This window comes from Somniosus microcephalus, chromosome 21 (genome assembly GCF_052327205.1).
Source record: "Somniosus microcephalus isolate GS21.2 chromosome 21, FLI_Smic_1.0, whole genome shotgun sequence".
NCBI lineage: Eukaryota > Metazoa > Chordata > Chondrichthyes > Squaliformes > Somniosidae > Somniosus > Somniosus microcephalus.
This window is the reverse complement of record NC_141007.1, coordinates 5,301,273-5,324,825: the sequence shown is the minus strand read 5'-3', so window position 1 is coordinate 5,324,825 and position 23,553 is coordinate 5,301,273. Positions and strand designations below refer to the sequence as shown.

The window sequence follows — 23,553 nt, the reverse complement described above, 5'->3', positions numbered from 1 at the left end:
GTTCAGGAGTGAAATCAAGAAGCACTTTTTCACACAAAGGGTGGCAGAATTCTGCAACACTCTTCCCCAAAAGGCTGTGGATGCTGGGGTCAATGATAGCTTTCAGGTCGGAGATCGATAGATGTTTGTTCGGTCAGGGTCCAGGGATATGGAACAAAGGTGGGAAAATGGAGTTGAGGTTCAGATCAGCCATGATCTGATTGAATGACGGAACAGGCTCGAGGGGCTGAATGGCCTCCTCCTCTTTATATGTCCCTATGTTCAGTGGAGCAATAAGTTCTAAAGAGAATTATAACTGGGGAAAAAGATGGAACAGTGGGTTAACTGTTGGTGTTTCACTTCTGGAACCTGGGATCAAATTCAGCCTAGTGTTGGGATCAAAGTCTCATTTTTTAACGCAGCGAGGTGTTGTGATCTGGAATGCGCTGCCTGAAAGGGCGGTGGAAGCAGTTTCAATAAACACATTCAACAGGGAATTGGGTAAATTCTTGAAGGGAAAAAATCTGCAGGGCTATGGGGAAAGAGCAGGAGAATGGGACTAATTGGAGAGCTCTGTCAAAGAGCCGGCACAGGCACGATGGGCTGAATGGCCTCCAGCTGTGCTGTATCATTCTATGGTTCTATCCTGATGGTAAGGGTCTGAAATGAAATGGGCTGGGCAGTTTCAACCCAATTGAAAGTGGTATGCGCCTAAAACACAAAACCACCCATGTTTTGGCAACCTGACTTCGAGCTGGCCATGTTACAACAAACCGGGCGACAAAAGTGGAAAACTGTTCCATTCACCGATTTCATCAGCATGTATTTCATCAAAAGCTTAGCATTTAAGAAAGAGGATAACAGAATGAAGCGCGAGGTCAAGGAGTCCCACTCACAGCACTTTGTAGAAAATGTCCTCTTGCATGTTGATTGGCGCTGTGGAGAGTTCCAGCACAGTGAGGTTGAGCTGTTCCAGGGCCTTCTCCTTCCGTTCTCCGTCCTCCAGCAAACTTAGCACATCCTGATGGAGGGACATGTTTTAGACAACCAGGGGGTCTCATCAAAAACTTCAAAACAAAGCAGTCGCGGTGCCTCTCTCATTAATGCACGGTTTCCAATTCAAGTGCTTCCGTCATTGTGCCAGTTCCACTTGGTGCGAATCTGCTCTATTTAAAGAACAGGGAAACTGCAGCCACAAGGTTTGCAGGTAAACCGTTACCCAGGGGAGTCACGAATAGAACCTTAAAGCAACTGCGTGTGAGTAGCTCGAGTACAATATTTGCGGTTTGCGCAATGTTGCGTTGTCCACTGTGTGAATCTGCTTGGGCTCTTTCTTGACATTGGATGACAGTTCGTACAGGCAGCAATGGACAGGTGGGCTGAGAGCTCAAAAATCAAGGCCATTGGCGGAGCTGCTTAGCTTTTCAGTCCACAACACAAAGGCTCCAGCCGAAAGACACTGGAGGAAAGTTTCAGTGACCCCGATAGCAAAGATGTGGTGCCCTTTACATCAAGGAGAGCTTGCAACAACACTCCTGCTGTTTGAATCATAGAATTGTACAGCACAGAGGGAGACCAATTGGCCCATTGTACTTGTGCTAGCTCTTTGAAAAAGCTACCCAATTAGTCCCAGTCCCCTGCCCTTTCCCCATAGCCCCGTACATTTTTTTCTCTTGGCGCTAATTCTGCCTTGTGTTTGAGGTCATTCTGAATAGTAAAGGGGGGTTGTTGCCACTTTGGGAAAGGATAAAGCCTGAAAGAGCTCAACATCAACGTCATCAGGATCACATCAGTTCCCTCTGCCGCAGACATAAGGGGACATGACCCAACAATAAAAAGAATGAGCCAAACATAGCTGCGTGTAATCTTGTCCTTATCCAATGCCTGGATATCCCCGGTGAAAGAGCTTTATTATAACTAAGGAGCTAAGAGAGGAAAGGCCAGGCTTGACTGTCATACTCTCAATGGTCAAATAGCGTCAACACTCAGGGTCCAACAACACGGACCCCCACAGCACCTGGCCTTACTGTTAATATGAGGACAGCTCATTTGAACAGTTTCCTACCGCTCTGCGGCACTGCTTGTGCACCACTCCGCGAGGAGTACAAGGGCTGGGAATTTCACATTGGGCCGGATATTCCCACCCCCACAGGTGTGTACGCGCCCGTAGGGGCCTCGCAAGTGCCAGTTTCAGGCATGCGCCAAAACACTGCACTTCCAATCTGTGAAGAATCCTCTTGACCGATCCTCCGCCTGCCCGGGAGAAGGGCCTCCGCGGGCAGAGAGTTCCGCTTTCTGCACAACCTCCACCCGCTGAAAACCTTTCAAAATCTTACGTCTGGTAAAAGCCTGCGTAAAGCCTGCTTTTACCAGCATAAGAGTTAAAAAAAAAAAAATGAATGCTGCTGGATTGTCATAAAATCTCAACTAGCTCACCAGTGTCCTTCAGGGAAGGGCAGCTGCCCCACCACCCCTCCTGGTCTGACCTGCACTATGTTTGACCAATGCCTACAGGGCAAGCAGAGCTGGGCAACAGGTAACCGCCACGTCCACAGAACACATGAAAAAATACATTGATCTCATTAAGTTCCTAACCCCTGTATAGAAAGTAATTTTACATTGTACTTAAATGGAAATCATCGTATAGTTACAAGAAACAGCAGCAACAAAGGAACTTGTACCTGTCTAAAAGAGGCGATGGACAGGTCCCACTGGGGTTCCAATTTGTGAGGGGGTAGAGCTTTGTTGGTTGGTATGGCTTCATCAGGGGGCTTCATGCTCTCCAGATGATCTACACGATGAGAAGACCCCCTGCTGGCGGAAGGGGTCTTCCCCTTGGAAGGCTCCTCCAATTCGTCAGATGGTAGAGCTTTGTTTATAGGTGTGGCTTTATGGGGGGACATCACGTTCTCCAGATGTTCCAAACGCTGAGAAGACACCTTGCCAGGGAAACGGCTCTTCTCCCCGGAAGGCTCCTTGTGGGGAGGAGAGTTCACACTCCCGTGTTGGTTTCCACTTCCTGTTTCTTCTTCACTGGTACTTTGCAAGAAGCACTGTTCCCATAATTCCTTGAGGCTTTGCACTACATCGGGCTTGTAGTGCAGCTGCACAGGAGAAAGAAAGGCATTTTGGTTCGATGAATTCCCCAGCGACTGCTCCAGTGCATGTTTATTGACAGAATTAGCAATGTTGCAGGAGTCATTCTGACAAATCAGTAACAGGAGGATTTTCTTCACATATTATTTTCTTTATCCCCTCCTCCTCCTCACTGACTTGTGCTGCCTTTGGCACTTTGCCCCAAGTGAGCATTGGCAGCAGGCTATTCCACCGTGGGAGCCTGTTATTGTCGGAGGGCCTGGGTGGGTCAGGGAGGGGTAGGATTTCAGCAGGCGTGCTCCACATCGCCCACCATAACTTTGACAGAAGACCAGCGGAAACCCTCAGAAAAAGAATGCCAACAGCTACTTACGGCGTCCCTCCAGAGTGCCCACCCATCTTCTGCCAAAGTTACAGAGAACGATTGAGGGAAGCCCCAGCTGAACTCCCAGGCTCCAATGTCTACACACCACTGTCATTGCCTTCGTGGTACACACCATCTTGCACAGACTGTATCTGGAGGAATTGTTGGACTAGAACAATTCAGCTCTGGAAAATGCTTTGGTCCCAGTTTTCCACCCTTTGCTTGTTTCAGTCATGCCTTCCAATCTCTTCCTCCATCTTTTGGCATCTAATCCTCTATTTTGATTTATAAAGCGCTCTGGGGCTGGTATATCAGTCCATGACAACATATTCATTATTATAGGTTCAGTATCTCATTGAGGAGGCAAACTTTGACTGGGTGTATTAGCTTATCATCAGCTGTGCATCAGGATATATAGTGCAGGTGGCTGGGCAGCTTCTGATGTATAGTCGTGTGAAGAACATAAGAAATAGGAGCAGGAGTCGGCCATTCGGCCCTTCGAGCCTGCTCCGCCATCCATTGAGATCATGGCTGATCTTCTGCCTCAATGCCATTCACCGGCCTTATCGCCATATCCCTTGATGCCTTTACTAGTCAGAAATCTATCGACTTCTGCTTTGAATATACCCAATGATTGAGCCTCCACAGCCCTCTGGGGTAGAGAATTCCAAGGATTCACCACCCTCTGTGAAGAAATTTCTTCTCATCTCAATCCTGAGGCTGTGGCCCCTGGTTCTAGACCCCCCAGCCAAGGGAAACATTCTCCCAGCATCCACCCTATCAAGCCCTGTAATAATTTTGTATGCTTCAATGAGATCCCCCCTCATTCTTCTGAATTCAAGAGAATACAGGTCTAGTTTACTCAATCTCTTCTCATACAACAGTCCCGCCATCCCAGGAATCAATCTCGTGAACCTTTGTTGCACTCCCTCTATGGCAAGTATATCCTTCCTTGAGTAAGGAGACCAAAATTGTACACAGTACTCCAGATGTGGTCTCACCAAGGCCCTATATAATTGGAGTAAGACTTCTTTACTCCTGTACTCAAATCCTCTTGTAATGAAGGCCAGCATACCATTTGCCTTCCTAATGGCTTGCTGCACCTGCACATTCACTTTCAGTGACTCATGCACAAGGACACCCAGGTCCCTTTGAGCATCTGCATTCCCCAATCTTTCACCATTTAGGAAATACTCTGCCTTTCTGTTTTTGCTACCAAAGTTTTTTCTAACTTCACAGTTATCCACGTTATAATCCATCTGCCATGTTCTTGCCCACTCACTGAGCCTGTCGAGATCCCCTTGAAGCCTCTTCACATCCTCTTCGCAACTGACACTGCCACCTAGCTTTGTGTCATCAGCAAATTTGGAAATGTTACATTTAGTCCCCTCATCCAAATCATTGATATAGATTGTGAATAGCTGGGGCCCAAGCACCGATCCTTGCGGTATCTCACTAGTCATAGCCTGCCATCCTGAAAAAGACCCATTTATCCCTACTCATAAGAGATTAGTGTGTAAAGTTAAGGCACATGGGATTGGGGGCATGGTATTGACTTGGATAGAGAACTGGTTGGCAGACAGAAAGCAAAGAGTTGGAGTAAACGGCTCTTTTTCCGAGTGGCAGGCAGTGACTAGTGGGGTACCGCAGGGATTGGTCCTTGGACCCCAGCTATTCACAATATATATTAATGATCTGGACAAGGGAACTAGGTGTAATATCTCCAAGTTTGCAGATGACACAAAGCTGGGTGGGCATGTGTGCTGTGAGGAGGATGCAGAGAAACTCCAGTATGATTTGGATAGGTTGGGTGATTGGGCAGAAGCAATATAACATGGGTAAATGCGAGGTTATCCACTTTGGTGTCAAAAACAGGAAGGCAGATTATTATCTGAATGGCAATAGATTGGGAGAAGGGGAAGTGCAACGAGACCTGGGCGTCCTTGTGCACCAGTCACTGAAGGTAAGCATGCAGGTGCAGCAGGCGGTTAAGGCGGCAAATGGTATGTTGGCCGTCGTAGTGAGAGGGTTTGAGTACAGGAACAAGGATGTCTTGCTGCAGTTGTACAGGGCCTTGGTGAGACCACATCTTAAGTATTGTGTGCAGTTTTGGTCGCCTTATCTGAGGAAGGATGTTCTTGCCATGGAAGGAGTGCAGCGAAGATTCACCAGGCTGATACCTGGGATGGCAGGAATGACGTATGAGGAGAGATTGGGTCGATTGGGCTTGTACTCGCTGGAGTTTAGAAGAATGAGAGGGGATCTCATTGAAACTTATAAAATTCTACAGGACTAGACAGACTAGATGCTGGAAGGATGTTCCTGATGGTCGGGGAGTCCAGAACCAGGGGTCACAGTCTAAGGATAAGGGGTAAGCCATTTAGGACAGAGATGAGGAGGAATTTTTTCACCCAGAGAGTGGTGAACCTGTGGAATTTTCTACCAAAGGCGGCAGTAGAAGCCAATTCATTAAATATATTCAAGAAGGAGTTGGATATATTTCTTAAGGCTAAAGGGATATGGAGAGAAGGCAGGAACAGGGTACTGTACTGAATTTGGATGATCAGCCATGATCTCATTGAATGGCGGAGCAGGCTCGAGGGGCCGAATGGCCTACTCCTGCTCCTATCTTCTATGTTTCTATGTTTTCTGTCTGTTAAGCAATTCTCAATCCATGCTAGTATATTACCCCCAATTCCATGCGCCCTACTTTTGTTCACCAGCCTCTTGTGTGGGACCTTATCGAAGGCCTTCTGAAAATCCAAATGGTAACTCGCAGTCCGGATGGGAGGGGGGGAGCCGGGCATGGCGGCCAGAGCGGGAGAAGCAGGCCACCACACGTGGAGCCGGCAACAGTGAGGAGGAGGCCGCGGTGAAGAGGAGGACGGAGCGGCTGAGGGACATCGTGCTCCCACTGCCACGGGAAGCCATTGTATTGACTCTGAACGCGGCGCTGTATGTATAGCTGACGCGTCCCGACGGGGAACAAGCATTCCATTGTACTTGTTACATATGGCAAATAAATCTAATCTGAATCTGAATCTACCTGTTCCCCTTTGTCTACTCCACTAGTTACATCCTCAAAGAACTCCAATAGGTTTGTCAAACAGGATTTCCTTTTCATAAATCCATGTTGACTCTGCCCAATCTTACTATTAGTTTCTAAGTGCCCAGTTATTGCATCCTTTATAATAGATTCCAGCATTTTCCCAACTACTGATGTGAGGCTAACAGGTCTGTAGTTCCCCATTTTCTCTCTCCCTCCTTTCTTATATAGTGGGGTTACATTTGCTATCCTCCAATCTGCAGGAATCGTTCCAGAATCTATAGAATTTTGGAAGATGACAAGCAATGCGTCCACTATCTCAATGGCCACCTCTTTCAAAACCCTAGGATGTAGGTCATCCAGTCCTTGGGATTTATCGACTTTTAGTCCCATTAATTTTGCTAGTACTGTTCCTCCGTGAAGACAGAAACAAAGTATTTATTTAATTTCTCTGCCATTTCCTCATTTATAAATTCTCCCACCTCTGACTGTAAAGGACCTACATTTACCTTTGCCAGTCTTTTCCTTTGCACATACCTATAGAAGCTTTTACAATCCATTTTTATATTTTTCGCTAGTTTGTGCTCATATTCCATTTTCCCTTTATCAATTTCTTGGTCCCCCTTTGCTGATTTCTAAAAAGATCCCAATCCTCAGGCTGACCGCATTTTCTGGCAACTTTATAAGTTTCCTCCTTTGACTTAATATTAGCTTTAATTTCTTTTGTTAGCCATGGTTGGATCACTTTTCCTTAAAGCCGGACATCCTGAAAATACAACCCAGAATTCCCTTCATTGTTTGAGTTACCAGATTCTTACCTTGGGGTTCTTCTTCTCGAAGACCTCTGCTTCAATGAATGGAGCTCTGAGAGGAGACTGGGATCGCAGTGGGGTGCGCACTCCAGCTACCACCTCATGCAGTAGGTGCTTAACTATGGCCATCTTCTCCTTCTGCTCAAGTTCTTGCTGAAGAGGAGGAAACAGACCATTCGATGAGAAATGGCTGGATAACAATTTTGAAGGAGAGGAATACTCACCCATCCCGAGCTCTCTAACAGGTCTAGCATTAGGATCCAGAAGTTGCCGAGACAAGTGTGGAAATGGTCCCATAATTGGAAATTTCAGTGAATGTGACAATGCATTTACTTTTCAGCAAAAACAACACACAAACACTTTCAAAAATGTGAGCCATCCAAGTGGCTCAGACAAGGTTATGCAACAACAGCAAGCACTTCCTGGCTTTGATGCAATTTTCGTGTCAAAGGTTAACCTGGTCGTACCTATGATGTGTCTCAGAAGTGGATCACATCTGCACTAAATATTGACAATTGCATATTTCATCTAACACATTTTGTAGGTCACTGGCTGGTTCTCAGATTCAACTGCCATCAGCCCCCAAATTGTCTACAAATTTGACCATTTTCCTTGAATCCAAATTATTAATGTAAATTGGCCCAAAACTGTTCCTTGGGATACTCCACTCCACGCTTCCTTCCTGTGGTAAACCACTGTTTGTATTCCTGTTTGTATTCCACTGTGTACATGCCTGGACATGCCTCGGCTGACTCCTCCCACAGGTCCTAGTATAAAGGTGACTGCTCTCCAGCCCTTGTATCCTGGACCGGTCGACCACTCGAGGCAGACCTCCATTCTGTTGTTAATAAAAGCCTTTGGTTACTCTTCTAACTCTCAGTCTTTTATGAGTAATTGATAGCGCATCACTTCCCCTAAGGAAATTCCTTACCCACATCCAGGTTATAGACTGAAATCCCACTGATTTCAGTTTCTGTAGCAGCTTTTCATGAGAAACTTTCTCAAAGTCCTTCTGGAAATCTAAGCACATCATTTGGACTTCTACAGCCCTCATGACTGCTGTGCATCAGGTTAGCTTCATACAGGCAATCCTCAAATGTACTCCTAATAATTAGCCCTGTGATTTTACCTGATATAGTTGAGAGAGAGAGCGAGAGAGATAAGTCTACAGTTTCAGGAGTATGTTTCTTCACTTTTGTTGAGAATGGTTATTGCATTAGCTTACTTCAGACCTAGAGGGTGGGGCCTCTGTAGCATTGATTGACTGATAATGGCCAACAGCAACACAAAACTCATCATTTGTCTCTCTCAGCACCTCATGATAAGGCCATGCAACTGTAGACATTTACAGCACGGAAGGAGGCCATTCAGCCCATCGAGTGTGTGCCGGCTCTTCGCTGGAACAAACCCAAATAAATCTCACTGCCTTCCTCTCTCCGCATAAAGAAAATCCTCCTGATCTTTCTCCTCTCTCTCTTAGCGATAGTTTAAAATTGATGACCCATCACTGACTCCACAACTATAATCTTTCCCTATTCACTCTATATAAAAACACTTCATAATTTTTAAATCTCTATTAAATTTCCTCTTAGCCTTCTCTGCTCCAGTTGAAATAGACCCAATAGCTCAAGCCTCTCCTCAGAATTATAGGCCCCAATATTAACGTGGAGACAGAAATGGAGCCGGGGTGGGGTCTATAACGGGCAACGAACACGCAACATATTGGGATGCATGGGAATGCCCGATTTCAACGGGGGTGCCTCATATTCATTTTACTCTTGGGTTTCGTGTCTCCACTCCGCGTGAGCGGGCATGATGCAGACCCGCATGACACGATTTCACCGGGTCTATTAAAAGGTGCAGTTCACACATGCAATGGAGGATGGGGTTTGGAGATTGGAGGAGTTATTTTTGTAACATAGAAGTGAGAGACATGACTGCAAAGAGAGCAAAGGTTGTGCCCATGGTCAGCGAGTCATCGCTGGATTTTCTGTTGGATGCAGTAGGAGGCGGCTTTGGAGATTAGCGACAGCTCTGCCTTCCTAAGCATAGGATATGGCAAAGGCACAGAATATACTCTGGGTGGGGGATGTCAATGTCCATCACCAAGAGTGGCTCGATAGCACCACTACTGACCGAGCTGGCAGAGTCCTGAAGGACATAGCTGCCAGTCTGGGCCTGCGACAGGTGGTGAGAGAACGAGGAAAAAACCTACTAGACCTCATCCTCACCAATCTACCTGTCGCAGAAGCATCTGTCCATGACAGTATTGGTAACAGCGACCATTGCAAAATCCTTGTGGAGACAAAGTCCCATCTTCACACTGGGGGCACCCTCCATCGTGTTTTGTGGCACTACCACCGTACTAAATTGGGAGAAGGGGAAGTGCAACGAGAATTGGGTGTCCTTGTGCACCAGTCGCTGAAGGTAAGCATGCAGGTGCAGCAGGCGGTTAAGAAGGCAAATGGTATGTTGGCCTTTGTAGCAAGAGGGTTTGAGTACAGGAGCAAGGATGTCTTGCTACAGTTGTGCAGGGCCTTGGTGAGACCACATCTGGAGTATTGTGTGCAGTTTTGGTCACCTTATCTGAGGAAGGACGTTCTTGCCATGAAAGGAGTTCAGCGAAGATTCACCAGGCTGATACCTGGGATGGCAGGAATGACGTATGAGGAGAGATTGGATCGATTGGGCTTGTACTCGCTGGAGTTTAGAAGAATGAGAGGGGATCTCATTGAAACTTGTAAAATTCTGACAAGACTGGACAGACTAGATGCAGGAAGAATGTTCCCGATGGTCAGGGAGTCCAGAACCAGGGGTCACAGTCTAAGGATAAGGGGTAGGCCATTTAGGACAAAAATGAGGAGGAATTTCTTCACCCAGGGAGTGGTGAACCTGTGGAATTCTCTACCACAGAAGGCAGTAGAGGCCAATTCATTAAATATATTCAAGAAGGAGTTGGATATATTTCTCAAGGCTAAAGGGATCAAGGGGTATGGGGAGAAAGCAGGGACCGGGTACTGAACTTGGATGATCAGCCATGATCGCATTAAATGGCGGAGCAGGCTCGAGGGGCCGAATGGCCGACTCCTGATCCTATCTTCTATGTTTCTATGTTTACTAAACGGGATAGATTCAGAACAGATCTGGCAGCTCAAAACTGGGCATCCATGAGGCGCTGTGGGCCATCAGCAGCAGAATTGTATTCCACCACAATCTGTAATCTCGTGGCCCGGCATATCCCTCACTCTACCATTACCATCAAGCCAGCGGGCCAACCCTGGTTCAATGAAGAGTGCAGAAGAGCATGCCAGGGGAAGCATCAGGCACACCTGAAAACTAGAGGTGTCAACCTGGGGAAGCTGTAACACAGGACTATGTGCATGCTAAACAGCGGAAGCAGCACGCTTTAGACAGGGCTATGACTCTACAACCAACGGATCAGATCAAAGCTCTGCAGTCCTGCTACATCCAGTCGCGCTACATCCAGTCGCGAATGGTAGTGGACAATTAAACAAATAACGTGAGGAGGAGGCTTCACGAACATCCCCATCCTCATCAATGGCGGAGCCCAGCATGTGAGCACAAAAGACAAGGCTGAAGCCTTTGCAACCATCTTCAGCCAGAAGTGCCAAGTGGATGATCCACCTTGGCCTCCTCCGGAGGTCCCCACCATCACAGATGCCAGTCTTCAGCCAATTCGATTCACTCAGTGATATCAAAAAATTGCTGAGCGCACTGGATACAGCAAAGGCTGTGGGCCCTGACAACATCCCGGCTGTAGTGCTGAAGACTTGTGAACCAGAACTAGCCACGCCTCTAGCCAAGTTGTTCCAGTACAGCAACAACATTGACATCTACCCGACAAAGTGGAAAACTGCCCAGGTATGTCCTGTCCACAAAAAGCAGGACAAATCCAATCTGGCCAATTACCACCCCATCAGTCTACTCTCAATCATCAGCAAAGTGATGGAAGGAGTCGTCGGCAGTGCTATCAAGAGGCACTTACTCACCAATAACCTGCTCACCGATGCTCAGTTTGGGTTCCGCCAGGACCACTCTCGGCTCTAGACCTCATTACAGTCTTGGACCAAACATGGGCAAAAGCTGAATTCCAGAGGTGAGGTGAGAGTGACTGCCCTTGACATCAAGGCAAGATTTGACCGAGAGTGGCATCAAGGAGCCCTAGTAAAATTGAAGTCAATGGAGATTGGGGGGAAACTCTCCACTGGCTGGAGTCATACCTAGCACAAAGGAAGATGGCTGTGGTTGTTGGAGCCCAATCTTGCCATGGAGGGAATGCAGCGAAGATTCACCAGACTGATACCTGGGATGGCAGGAATGACGTTTGAAGAGAGATTGGGTCGATTAGGCTTATATCCGCTAGAGTTTAGAAGAATGAGAGGGGATCTCATTGAAACTTATAAAATTCTAACAGGGCTAGACAGACTAGATGCAGGGGAATCCAGAACCAGGGGTCACAGTCTAAGGAGAAGGGGTAAGGCATTTCAGACAGAGATGAGGAGGAATTTCTTCATCCAGAGAGTGGTGAACCTGTGGAATTCTCTACCACAGAAGGCAGTTGAGGCCAACTTATTAAATATATTCAAGAAGGAGTTAGATATATTTCTTAAGGCTAAAGGGATCAAGGGATATGGGGAGAAGGCAGGGACAGGGTACTGAATTTGGATGATCAGCCATGATATTAAATGGCAGAACAGGCTCGAGGGGCCGAATGGCCTACTCCTGCTCCTATCTTCTATGTTTCTATGAGCCCAATCAGCTCACCCCCAGGACATCGCTGCAGGAGTTCTTCAGGCAGTGTCCTCGGCCCAACCACCTTCAGCTGCTTCATCAGTGACCTTCCCTCCATCATAGGTCAGAAATGGGGATGTTTGCTGATGATGTCACTGTGTTCAGTGACATTCACAACTCCTCAGATAATGGAGCAGTCCGTGCCTGCATGCAGCAAGACCTGGACTACATTCAGGCTTGGGCTGATAAGTGGCAGGTAACATTCATGCTATACAAGTGCCGGGCAATGACTATCTCCAACAAGCGAGAGTCTAACCACTGCACCTTGACATTCAATGGCATTACCATCGCCGAAACCCCCACCATCAACATCCTGGGGGTCACCATTGACCAGAAACTTAACTGGACCAGCCACACAAATACTGTGGCTACAAGAGCAGGTCAGAGGCTGGGTATTCTGTGGTGAGTGTCTCACCTCCTGACTCCCCAAAGCCTTTCCACCATCTACAAGGCACATGTCAGGAGTGTGATGGAATACTCTCCACTTGCCTGGATGAGTGCAGCTCCAACAACAATCAAGAAGCTCGACACCATACAGGACAAAGCAGCCCGCTTGACTGGCACTCCATCCACCACCTTAAACATTCACTCCCTCCACCACCGGCGCACCGTGGCTGTAGTGTGTACCATCTACAAGATGCACTGCAGCAACTCGCCAAGGCTTCTTCGGCAGTACCTCCCAAACCGGTGATCTCTACCACCAAGAAGGACAAGGGCAGCAGGCGCATGGGAACACCACCACCTCCAAGTTCCCCTCCAAGTCACACACACCATCCTTACTTGGAAATATAGCCGTTCCATCATCATTGCTGGGTCTAAATCCTGGAACGCTCTACCTAACTGCACTGTGGGAGTACCCTTCTCAAGGACAATTAGGGATGGGCAATAAATGCTGGCCTTGCCAGCGACACCATCAGCCCATGAATGAATTTTTTTAAATCCTCGAAATGCTCGCTGGTGAGTAGTGAAGGGTAATATGATAGAATTTTATATTCAGTTTGAAAGTGATTGAGTTAAATCCAAAACTAGGGTCTTAAATCTAAACAAAGCAAACTATGTAGGTATGAGAGGCGAGTTGGCTATAGTAGATTGGTAAACCACATTACAAGTTATGATGGTAGACAAGTAATTTAAAGAATTAATACATAATTTACAACAAATATACATTCCTTTAAGGCACAAAAACCCCAAACGAAAAGTGGTCCAACCGTGGCTAACAAGAGAAGTTAAAGATAGTATTAGATCAAAGGAAGAGGCTTATAATGTTGCCAAAAGAGTAGTAAGCCTGAGAATTGGGAGGATGTTAGAATTCAGCAAAGGAGGACCAAGAAATTGATAAAGAAAGGGAAAATAGAACATGAGAGTAAACAAGCAAGAGACATAAAAACAGACTGTAAAACCTTCTATAGGTTTGTAAAAAGGAAAAGATTAGTGAAAGTAAACGTGGGTCCCTTACAGGCTGAGACAGGAGAAATTATAATGGGGAATAAGGAAATGGCAGAGAAATTAAACAAATACTTTGGGCTGGATTTTCCAAGCCCCGAGGAGACAGGCATGGAGGCGGGACAGCCGGTAAATTCGGAGAAAGAGGGGGCAGATGGCAAAGCCGCCCCCATCCTGGCAAAAGGGCACAGAGGCGGGAAGATGTGCAGCTTCGGGTCCCGTCTCCTGGAGGCAGGAAAGGCATTTAATCCTTTTAACTGCCTGTTAACGGGTAATTTACAGGCAGAGAAAAGGATTAGTACCATTTTACCGTCACAGGTGAAGGCTTCCCAATCTCGGAGATCCCCGCCGGGTTGGAGGAGACGTGGAGGAGGTCTGCGGCGGTCAGAGGCACCTGGAAGTAAGGTGAGTGATGGGTGCAAGTGTGGAGTGGTAAGTATGCAAGGTGAGTGATAAGTTTTAAAAAGTGTTCACTTACCTTGTTTTCTTTCTACAGCCTTCAGGCGCGGTGGATCGGGAGAGCCGACATCCTCCTTGTCAATTTCACAGACTGGCTGTCGGAACCTCTGCACCAACAGCCATGTGAAATCTACAAATTTAAAAGGTTTGATGAGTCCTGAACGCAAGGACTCATCAAACTAAAGAGAATGCCAGTGTTTGACAGCTTCAAAGAGCTGTCAAACGCTGACATTTCTTCTTTCAAGAAGTCTTGACAGATAGCACGTCTAACGTTGACTTGCTCTATCAGTGACTTCCTCCCTAATTGGCCTGCTGAGCCCGCAGTGCGGGCTTAAAAAGTTCAATCAGGGGAAAATCCCTCTGGTTGGTCAGGCGAGGATGGAGGTGGGACATTGACACGACAAGCAGCTGTCCCGCCTCCAGCTCGCCTCCATTTACAAAATCCAGCCCTTTGTGTCTGTCTTCATGGAAGAAGACGCAAAACACTTCCCGGAAATAGTGGAGAACCAAGGCTCTAGCGAGAATGGGGAACTAAAAGAAAAGAAATAGTACTGGAGAAATTAATGGGAATGAAAGCCGATAAATCCCGTGGACCTGATGGCCTGCATCCTAGGGTTTTGAAAGAGGTGGCTATAGAGATAGTGGGTGCATTGGTTGTCATTTTCCAAAATTCCTTAGATTTTGGATCAGTTCCCGCGGATTGGAAGGTAGCAAATGTAACCCCACTATTTAAGAGAGGGAGAGAGAAAAGGGGGAACTATAGACCGGTTAGCCTGACATCAGTAGTAGGGAAAATGCTAGAATCTATTATTAAGGACGTGGTAACAGGGCACTTAGAAATTAATAATAGGATTGGGCAGAATCAACATGGATATTTGAAAGTGAAATCATGTTTGACAAATCTGTTAAGAGTTTTGAGGTTGTAACTAGCAGAATATGCTAATGGCTTGCTCTATGAAACATGTGGTTATCATATGGCTGTCGTTGTACCACTCCTGGTGCTCACTGGTGGGGTTCAAAAGAGGGGTCATCAGCCAGGTTTGAAGTGGGTATAATTGGTTGCCTAGCAGCCACCTCATAAGGCTGGTTTCAGGTCTGAACATGTTGGGGATGTTGGACTGCCACAGTATGAAAGCATCATGGCAGATCCCAGGGACTCTGCCGCAGACCTGCATGAACCTTTTCTTGTGGTTGCACACCAGCTGCACATTGATGGAATGAAATCCCTTGCGGTTGACGTATGCACCTGGTTGATCTGGGGGTGCTTGGATTGCTACGTGTGTGTAGTTGATGGCACCCTCCAGCTGTGGGAAGCCAGCCAGAGTCGCAAATCCCAATGTCTGCTCATTCTGGCTACTATCATCACAGGGGAAGTTTATACACCTCTCAGCCGAGCCAAGCACTCCATCCATCACCTGCCTTATGCATTTATGTGCAGCCAACTGAGACTTTCGCTATGTCTCCGGTAGTGCCCTGGAATGAACCAGATGCAAAGAATCTGAGGGCGGTGGTGACCTTCACAGCCACTGATGATGCGTGGTCACCGGGTCCAGCAGGTAGCAGGTCCTCTTCTGGGGGCTGCAGAGGTGTGTAACCACCTGACGTGACAACCTGAGCCTGCAAAAGTACTGCTCCTCCGACAGGTGAAGGAAGCTGTGCCTCTCTCTGCAAACCTTTTAGGTAGATAGGGTCTCCTGCGAATTCAACCCTCTGTTGCTCCCTTCTCTGCTGGCCACCTGCAGCTCCCTTCTCTGCTGGCCACCTGCAGCTCCCTCCACAGCAGGCCCTTGCTACTGATGGTCCTCATTCTCTTCCTCTTCCAAAGTTCAATCGAGAGTAGCCATGGTACCATCCGTGTCAACCTGTCTCCATTTCTGGGGATAGGCTATCGACAAACATCCATTATAAGCCCACTGACTCCCACAGCTACCTGCACTACACTTCCTCCTTCCCCGCTTCCTGTAAGGACTCTATTCCATTCTCCCAGTTTCTCCATCTCCGCCGCATCTGTTCTGACAATGCCACCTTCCACTAGTGCTTCCGACATGTCTTCCACTTTCCTCAACCGAGGATTCCCCTCTACCGTGGTTGACACGGCCCTCGAACGTGTCCGTTCTATTTCCCGCACTTCTGCCCTCACCCCTGCCCCTCCCTTCCAGAACCACGATAGGGTTCCCCTTGTCCTCACCTTTCACCCCACCAGCCTCCACATTCAACGGATCATCCTCTGCCATTTCTGTCACCTCCAGCGTGATCCCACCACCAAACACATCTTCCCCTCACCTCCCCTTTCAGCATTCCGAAGGGACCGCACCCTCCGCAACACCCTGGTCCACTCCTTCTATCACCCCCAACACCCCTTCCCTTCCCACGGCACCTTCCTGTGCAAGCGCAGGAGATGCAACACCTCTCCTTTTACCTCCTCCCTTCCCACTGTCCAAGGCCCCAAACACTCCTTCCAGGTGAAACAGCGATTTACTTGTACTTCTTGCAATTTAGTATTACTGTATTCGCTGCTCACGATGCGGTCTCATCTACAGTGGGGAGACCAAACGCAGATTGGGTGACCGCTTTGCGGAACACCTCCGTTCAGTCCGCAAGCGTGTCCCCTAGCTTCGGGTTGCCTGTCACTAATTCTCCGCTCCACTCCACTCTGATCTCGCCATCTATGGCCTCTTACACTGTTCCAACGAAGCTCAGCGTAAGCTCGAGGAACAGCACCTCATCTTTCAATTAGGCACTTTACAGCCTTCTGGACTCAACATCGAGTTCAACAATTTCAGATCATAACCTCGGCCCCTATTTTTTCAGGCGGCAGCTGTTGATGATTCTGCCATTCCCATCTGCAACATTTAATCTCTCCTGCCTTCCACCCTGGCACAGACCGTCCCTTTTGTTCTTTCCTCCCCATCCCCCTTTCCCTGCACCTAGTTAAAATCTGTTACATCTCTAACTTTTTCCAGTTCTGACGAAAGGTCACAGACCCAAATGTTGACTCGGTTTCTCTCTCCACAGATGCTGCCTGACCTGATTATTTACAGCATTTTCGGTTTTTGTTTCAGATTCCAGCATCCGCCGTATTTTGCTATTGTACTGTAATGGTGTCACCCATCGTGAGCTTCTCTGTTAAGCACCTCAAAACTCTCCAAATGACTCCCTCACACAAGTACTCTCAGCAAACCTTGTCCCAGAGGGGACTGAGAAAGGACCTGTGAGCACTGAACCTTCATCGAGATCGGGCCTCCTGACCTTCAACCACGCCAACAAAGTGCCGAGCAGTCTCGCCTCCATTTCCCTGGTGACTTTCCCCCGGGAAAGCCGTGCAGCAGCAGTTAAATTCAATTCGGGCTCCCAATTGCATTATAGCCCCTTTAGCTGGATCAACAACTTTAGTTTGTCTTGTATTTCAGTCTCAAGTTATCTCGTAGTTGTTGATCCAGCTTAGATCATCCCTGATCATCTCTCTCTCTCATCACGTGGCACATAAGAACATAAGAAATAGGAGCAGGAGTAGGCCAATTGGCCCCTCGAGCCTGCTCCGCCATTCAATAAGATCATGGCTGATCTGATCCTAACCGCCAATCCACTATGACAGGACTATCTCCTGAATCTAACAGAATTAGACACACGAAACAGGAGCAGGATCAGGCTACACGGCCCCTGGGCCCGCTCCGCTACCCACAGGGCCATGACCGATCCGCACCTAAACTCATGTCCAAATTCCTGCCCGCTCCCCGTAACCCTTAATTCCCTTTTCTTCTAGGAAACTGTCTATTTCTGTTTTAAATTTATGTAATGATGTAGCTTCGACAGCTTTTTGGGGCAGCATATTCCATGGACCTACCACCCTCTGAGTGAAGTAGTTCCTCCTCATCTCAGTTTTGAAAGAGCAGCCCCTTATTCTAAGACTATGCCCCCTAGTTCTAGTTTCACCCATCATCTGGAACATCCTCCCCGCATCCACCCGATCCAACCCCTTCACAATCTTATATGTTTCAATAAGATCGCCTCTCATTCTTCTGAACTCCAATGAGTAGAGTCCCAATCTACTCAACCTCTCCTCATATGTCCATCCCCTCATCCCCGGGATTAACCGAGTGAACCTTCTTTGTACTGACTCGAGAGCAAGTATGTCTTTTCTTAAGTATGGACACCAAAACTGTATGCAGTATTCCAGGTGCGGTCTCACCAATACCTTGTACAACTGAAGCAATACATCCCTATTTTTATATTCTATCCCCCTAGCAATGAAAGCCAACATTCCATTGGCCTTCTTAATCACTTGCTGCACCTGCATACTAACCTTTTGAGTTTCGTGCACCAGGACCCCCAGATCCCTTTGTACTTCATTACTTTCCAGTTTCTTGCCATTAAGATAATAACTTGCTCTACGATTTTTCCTGCCAAAGTGCATAACCTCACACTTTCCAGTATTGTATTCCATCTGCCAAGTCTCTGCCCACTTACTTAGCCTGTCTATGTCCCCTTGCAGGTTTTTTATGTCCTCCTCTCTCACTACTTTCCCTCCCATCTTAGTATCATCTGCAAACTTTGATATGTTACACTCGGTCCCCTCCTCCAAATCGTTAATATAGATTGTAAAGAGTTGGGGACCCAGCACTGACCCCTGCGGAACACCACTGGTTACTGATTGCCAGTCTGAGAATGAACCATTTATCCCAACTCTCTGCCTTCTGTTAGATAGCCAATCCTCTATCCATGCCAGAATATTACCCCCAATCCCGTGATTTTTTATCTTAAGCAATAATCTTTTGTGTGGCACCTTGTCAAATGCCTTTTGGAAGTCTAAATACACTACGTCCACTGGTTCACCTTTATCCACCCTGTATGTTACTTCCTCAAAGAACTCCAGCAAATTTGTCAAACATGACTTCCCCTTCATAAAACCATGCTGACTTTGTCTTATTAAACTATGATTATCCAAATGTCCTGTTACTGTCTCCTTAATAATGGACTCCAAAATTTTACCTACCACAGATGTTAGGCTAACCAGTCTATAGTTTCCAGCCTTCTGTCTACTGCCCTTTTTAAATAAGGGTGTTACATTAGCAGTTTTCCAGTCTGCTGGGACCTTTGCTGAGTCCAGGGAGTTTTGGAAGGTTATTACCAATGCATCCACAATCCCTACCGCCACTTCCCTCAAGACCCTTGGATGTAAGCCATCAGGTCCAGGCGATTTATCCGCCTTGAGTCCCATTATTTTACCGAGTACCACTTCCTTAGTGATTTTGATCGTGTTTATCTCCTCCCCCCCCTATAGCCCCCTGCTTGTCCAGTGTTGGGATATGCTTGGTGTCCTCTACTGTAAAGACTGATAGAAAATATTCATTCAGTGTTTTTGCCATCTCCATATTTCCCACCATTAATTTCCCGGTCTCATCCTCTAAGGGACCAACATTTACTTTAGCCACCCTTTTTCTTTTTATATTACTATAAAAACTCTTACTATCTGTTTTTATATTTTTTGCTAATTAATTTCATAATCTATCTTCCCTTTCCTAATCAATCTTTTTGTTATTTTTTGCTGTCTTTTGAAGTTTTCCCAATCCTCTATCCTCCCACTAGATTTGGCTACCTTATATGCCCTTGTTTTTAGTCGACTATCCACTATTGTCCTGGTCAATAGGATCCACTGCGGTTATTCCGTATTTTAAACATCTAATTAAAAATACATGAAGTAATTCTTATTCTGAACCACCTTATAAAGTTCATTACATCTAGTAACAGTTCAAAATATATCACAGATGAGAGCGAGAGAGAGAGAGAGCGAGACGGCCTTGGAGGCCAATCAAGTACTATCGGGAGAGCAAGGTTGGAGCACACTTCACTTGTGCGAGTCTTACAGCCTTTCACATCATTTTCTTGTTGATTTAGCAAGTTGTGGTTTGTGGAGCAACCTGGTGATTCACACTAAACCTGCGACTATAATTCAAAAATATTTCCCCAGCTGTGAAGCATTGGGACGTCCTGAGGTTGTGCCAGGCACGGTGTGAAGGCACGTTCTCGCTTACTTAAAGCGCTATTGTGCTGATATTGAGACGCAGCCAACCCACAGCAGCACATTCCCAACACCTGTTACTGACCTGCAGCTGTTGTCTTGCACTCTCATTCTTGTCTTCAAACAGAGCCACGCCCCACAGGGCCACCTGCAGAGACGCCCCTCCCAACAGCACTGGGTGGGTGCAAAACTCCCAGAAATCGGTGAAGATCCCAGCATTTGGTGACTTAAAGGTGAATGCTAAATCAACCGTCTCTCCAGGAAGAATGACTCCTGGGAAAAGAGGAGAACACATTTAAAAAGGGGAGCAGACAGAAGGCTGGAAACTATAGACCGGTTAGCCTAACATCTGTGGTAGGTAAAATTTTGGAGTCCATTATTAAGGAGACAGTAACAGGACATTTGGATAATCATAATTTAATAGGACAAAGTCAGCATGGTTTTATGAAGGGGAAGTCATGTTTGACAAATTTGCTGGAGTTCTTTGAGGAAGTAACATATAGGGTGGATAAAGGGGAACCAGTGGACGTAGTGTATTTAGACTTCCAAAAGGCATTTGACAAGGTGCCACACAAAAGATTATTGCTTAAGATAAAAAATCACGGGATTGGGGGTAATATTCTGGCATGGATAGAGGATTGGCTATCTAACAGAAGGCAGAGAGTTGGGATAAATGGTTCATTCTCAGACTGGCAATCAGTAACTAGTGGTGTTCCGCAGGGGTCAGTGCTGGGTCCCCAACTCTTTACAATCTATATTAACGATTTGGAGGAGGGGACCGAGTGTAACATATCAAAGTTTGCAGATGATACTAAGATGGGAGGGAAAGTAGTGAGTGAGGAGGACATAAAAAACCTGCAAGGGGACATAGACAGGCTAAGTAAGTGGGCAGAGATTTGGCAGATGGAATACAATACTGGAAAGTGTGAGGTTATGCACTTTGGCAGGAAAAATCGTAGAGCAAGTTATTATATTAATGGCAAGAAACTGGAAAGTACTGAAGTACAAAGGGATCTGGGGGTCCTGGTGCACGAAACTCAAAAGGTTAGTATGCAGGTGCAGCAAGTGATTAAGAAGGCCAATGGAATGTTGGCTTTCATTGCTAGGGGGATAGAATATAAAAATAGGGAGGTATTGCTTCAGTTGTACAAGGTATTGGTGAGACCGCACCTGGAATACTGCGTACAGTTTTGGTGTCCATACTTAAGAAAAGACATACTTGCTCTCGAGTCAGTACAAAGAAGGTTCACTCGGTTAGTCCCGGGGATGAGAGGATGGACATATGAGGAGAGGTTGAGTAGATTGGGACTCTACTCATTGGAGTTCAGAAGAATGAGAGGCGATCTTATTGAAACATAAAAGATTGTGAAGGGGTTGGATCGGGTGGGTGCGGGGAGGATGTTCCCGATGATGGGTGAAACTAGAATTAGGGGGCATAGTCTTAGAATAAGGGGCTGCTCTTTCAAAACTGAGATGAGGAGGAACTACTTCACTCAGAGGGTGGTAGGTCCATGGAATATGCTGCCCCAAAAAGCTGTAGAAGCTACATCATTACATAAATTTAAAACAGAAATAGACAGTTTCCTAGAAGTAAAGAAGTAAAGGGAATTAAGGGTTACGGGGAGCGGGCAGGAATTTGGACATGAGTCTAGGTTCGGATCGGTCATGGTCCTGTGGGTAGCGGAGCGGGCCCGGGGGCCGTGTAGCCTGATCCTGCTCCTATTTCGTGTCTAATTCTGTTAGATTCAGGAGATGGTTCTGTGAGAGTGGATTGGCGGTTAGGATCAGATCAGCCATGATCTTATTGAATGGCGGAGCAGGCTCGAGGGGCCGATTGGCCTACTCCTGCTCCTATTTCTTATGGTCTTATAGAAATAATCAGGAGTTTGGGGGTTTGGATCGACAAGTTAAGACTCCTTTGACAAGATAAAATCCCACTTAAGAGAGGTATACACCCCTATGGTGCAGTGGAGATAAGCAGCACCCAGTGTTGTGATGGGCCATTCAGACCGAATTCCTGAAGTGCGCCGACATCGCTGAGCTCAGCTGGGACTACAACTGACCTCAGTGCCCTTGGGCTATGGGTACAGGGGAGAGTCAGAGTTGCCGCTTCTGCTTGCTATCCAGTGACTCCTGCAGGAGGGCGAGTTTGTGTGTATTCATCAGATGGGAACAGGATCAGGCCTAGTTGTGTAGTCAAACAGTCTGCCACGGTCTAGGACAATACATAGGCCTAGAAATTCAGTATAGCCTCTTTTGGGGCAGTAAAGACGGGTGGCCGCTAAAGTTTGCGCCCGGCACAAAGTCGCGCCCCCTTCGCCGATATTCAGTCGCATCGCCCCAAGAGGTTGCTGCTGCGCTAAAACAGGCGATGCACGACTATCTTTAGGCGCTAAGCCGGCGGTGCTGAGCGATACCCCCGAGGCCGGGCGCAGCGCAGGTGCGGCGAGTTCTTGATTGACAGCAGACACTCTGGCGCCGGTCAGCTCTTAAAGGAGGAGGGTGGATTTGTTTGCCTGCCACGCCCTGCACACTGCAGCCCTCAACCTAGGCCTGACCACTTCTGCTTCATCTGCACAACGCCCAGGGCTATGGAGAAGGCCAGGGAGAGAGCACAGCGCTTCAGCGACGGTGACCTGAGGGTGCTGGTTGGCAGAGTGGAGCGCAAGCGCCATGTTCTGTTCCCAGAAGGTGGCAAGAGGCCACTGCCCAGCGCCTACCGGAAAGCCTGGAGGGGGGTCTCCAACAGGGTGCCTTCCAACAGCGTGGTTGCCAGGACTCCTGTGCAATGCCGGAAGAAGTTCAACGACCTCACTCGGCTTGTCAGGGTGAGTACCCTTTCCAGTGTCCTCCTCATCCTTGCATGTGCACCTCACTTTATGGGCAAAGGGACCTGAAAGCCCTAATGGCCAGCCCTCATCCAGCAGCTATGGGACTGGCATGAAAATCACTTGCACATTCAGCACTTTACACACTGTACAAGCTCTTCGACCATGGGAGGCATTGCAGACAAGATCAGGGCTACACACTGTCCAAGCTATTCGACCATGGCAGGCAGTGCAGACAAGGTCAGGGCTTCACACTGTACTTAGAGGCCGTCCTTCCTCTTGCAGGCCAAGGTGGCGCACAACCGGCGCAACCGAACTGAGACCGGGGGAGGCCGTCCTGACCTCAAAGAGCTCTCCGACCTCGACCAGCGTGTGGAGCGCATTATGGCTGGCCGGCCGATTGGCCCCGTCGCCAGTGGAGATGCCGACCCTGTTCTGGGCACCAATGGTAAGGGCATCACCTTTTGGACCTCTCTCGTTCCACTTGCGCATCAGATCAGCATCCTTTGCCACTGTCCGACCAATGCGGTGAATGGCACCACTCATGCCTCCCTCGCTGCCGCCCTGTCCTCACTCTAAAGCTACTCTTGTGCCTTCCTGCTTTCAAATGGTGAATCGGCAGGTGAGGAGGCGGGCCCTCAAGCTGCCACTGTCAGCCCTTCGGAAGACGAGGAGGAGGAAGAGGAAGCCGGCCC

At 47.5% G+C, this 23,553-nt stretch overlaps 2 protein-coding genes across 4 annotated transcripts in view; one reads left to right on the top strand and one right to left on the bottom strand.

Moving 5' to 3' along the window:
- Positions 1-23,553, top strand: part of mrps7 (mitochondrial ribosomal protein S7) — a 1,172,241-nt gene that overhangs the window by 989,076 nt on the left and 159,612 nt on the right. The gene's annotated exons all lie outside the window — the stretch shown is intronic.
- mycbpap (mycbp associated protein) overlaps positions 1-23,553 on the bottom strand; it is a 195,012-nt gene that overhangs the window by 59,717 nt on the left and 111,742 nt on the right. For all 3 annotated transcript variants that reach the window (XM_085963210.1, XM_085963211.1, XM_085963212.1), the window contains exons 12-15: positions 20,116-20,303; positions 7,304-7,450; positions 2,661-3,083; positions 876-1,000 (exon numbers count right to left, since the gene is read on the bottom strand). In XM_085963210.1, the coding sequence (XP_085819336.1) occupies positions 876-1,000; positions 2,661-3,083; positions 7,304-7,450; positions 20,116-20,303 (883 nt within the window). The remainder of the gene's footprint in view (positions 1-875; positions 1,001-2,660; positions 3,084-7,303; positions 7,451-20,115; positions 20,304-23,553) is intronic.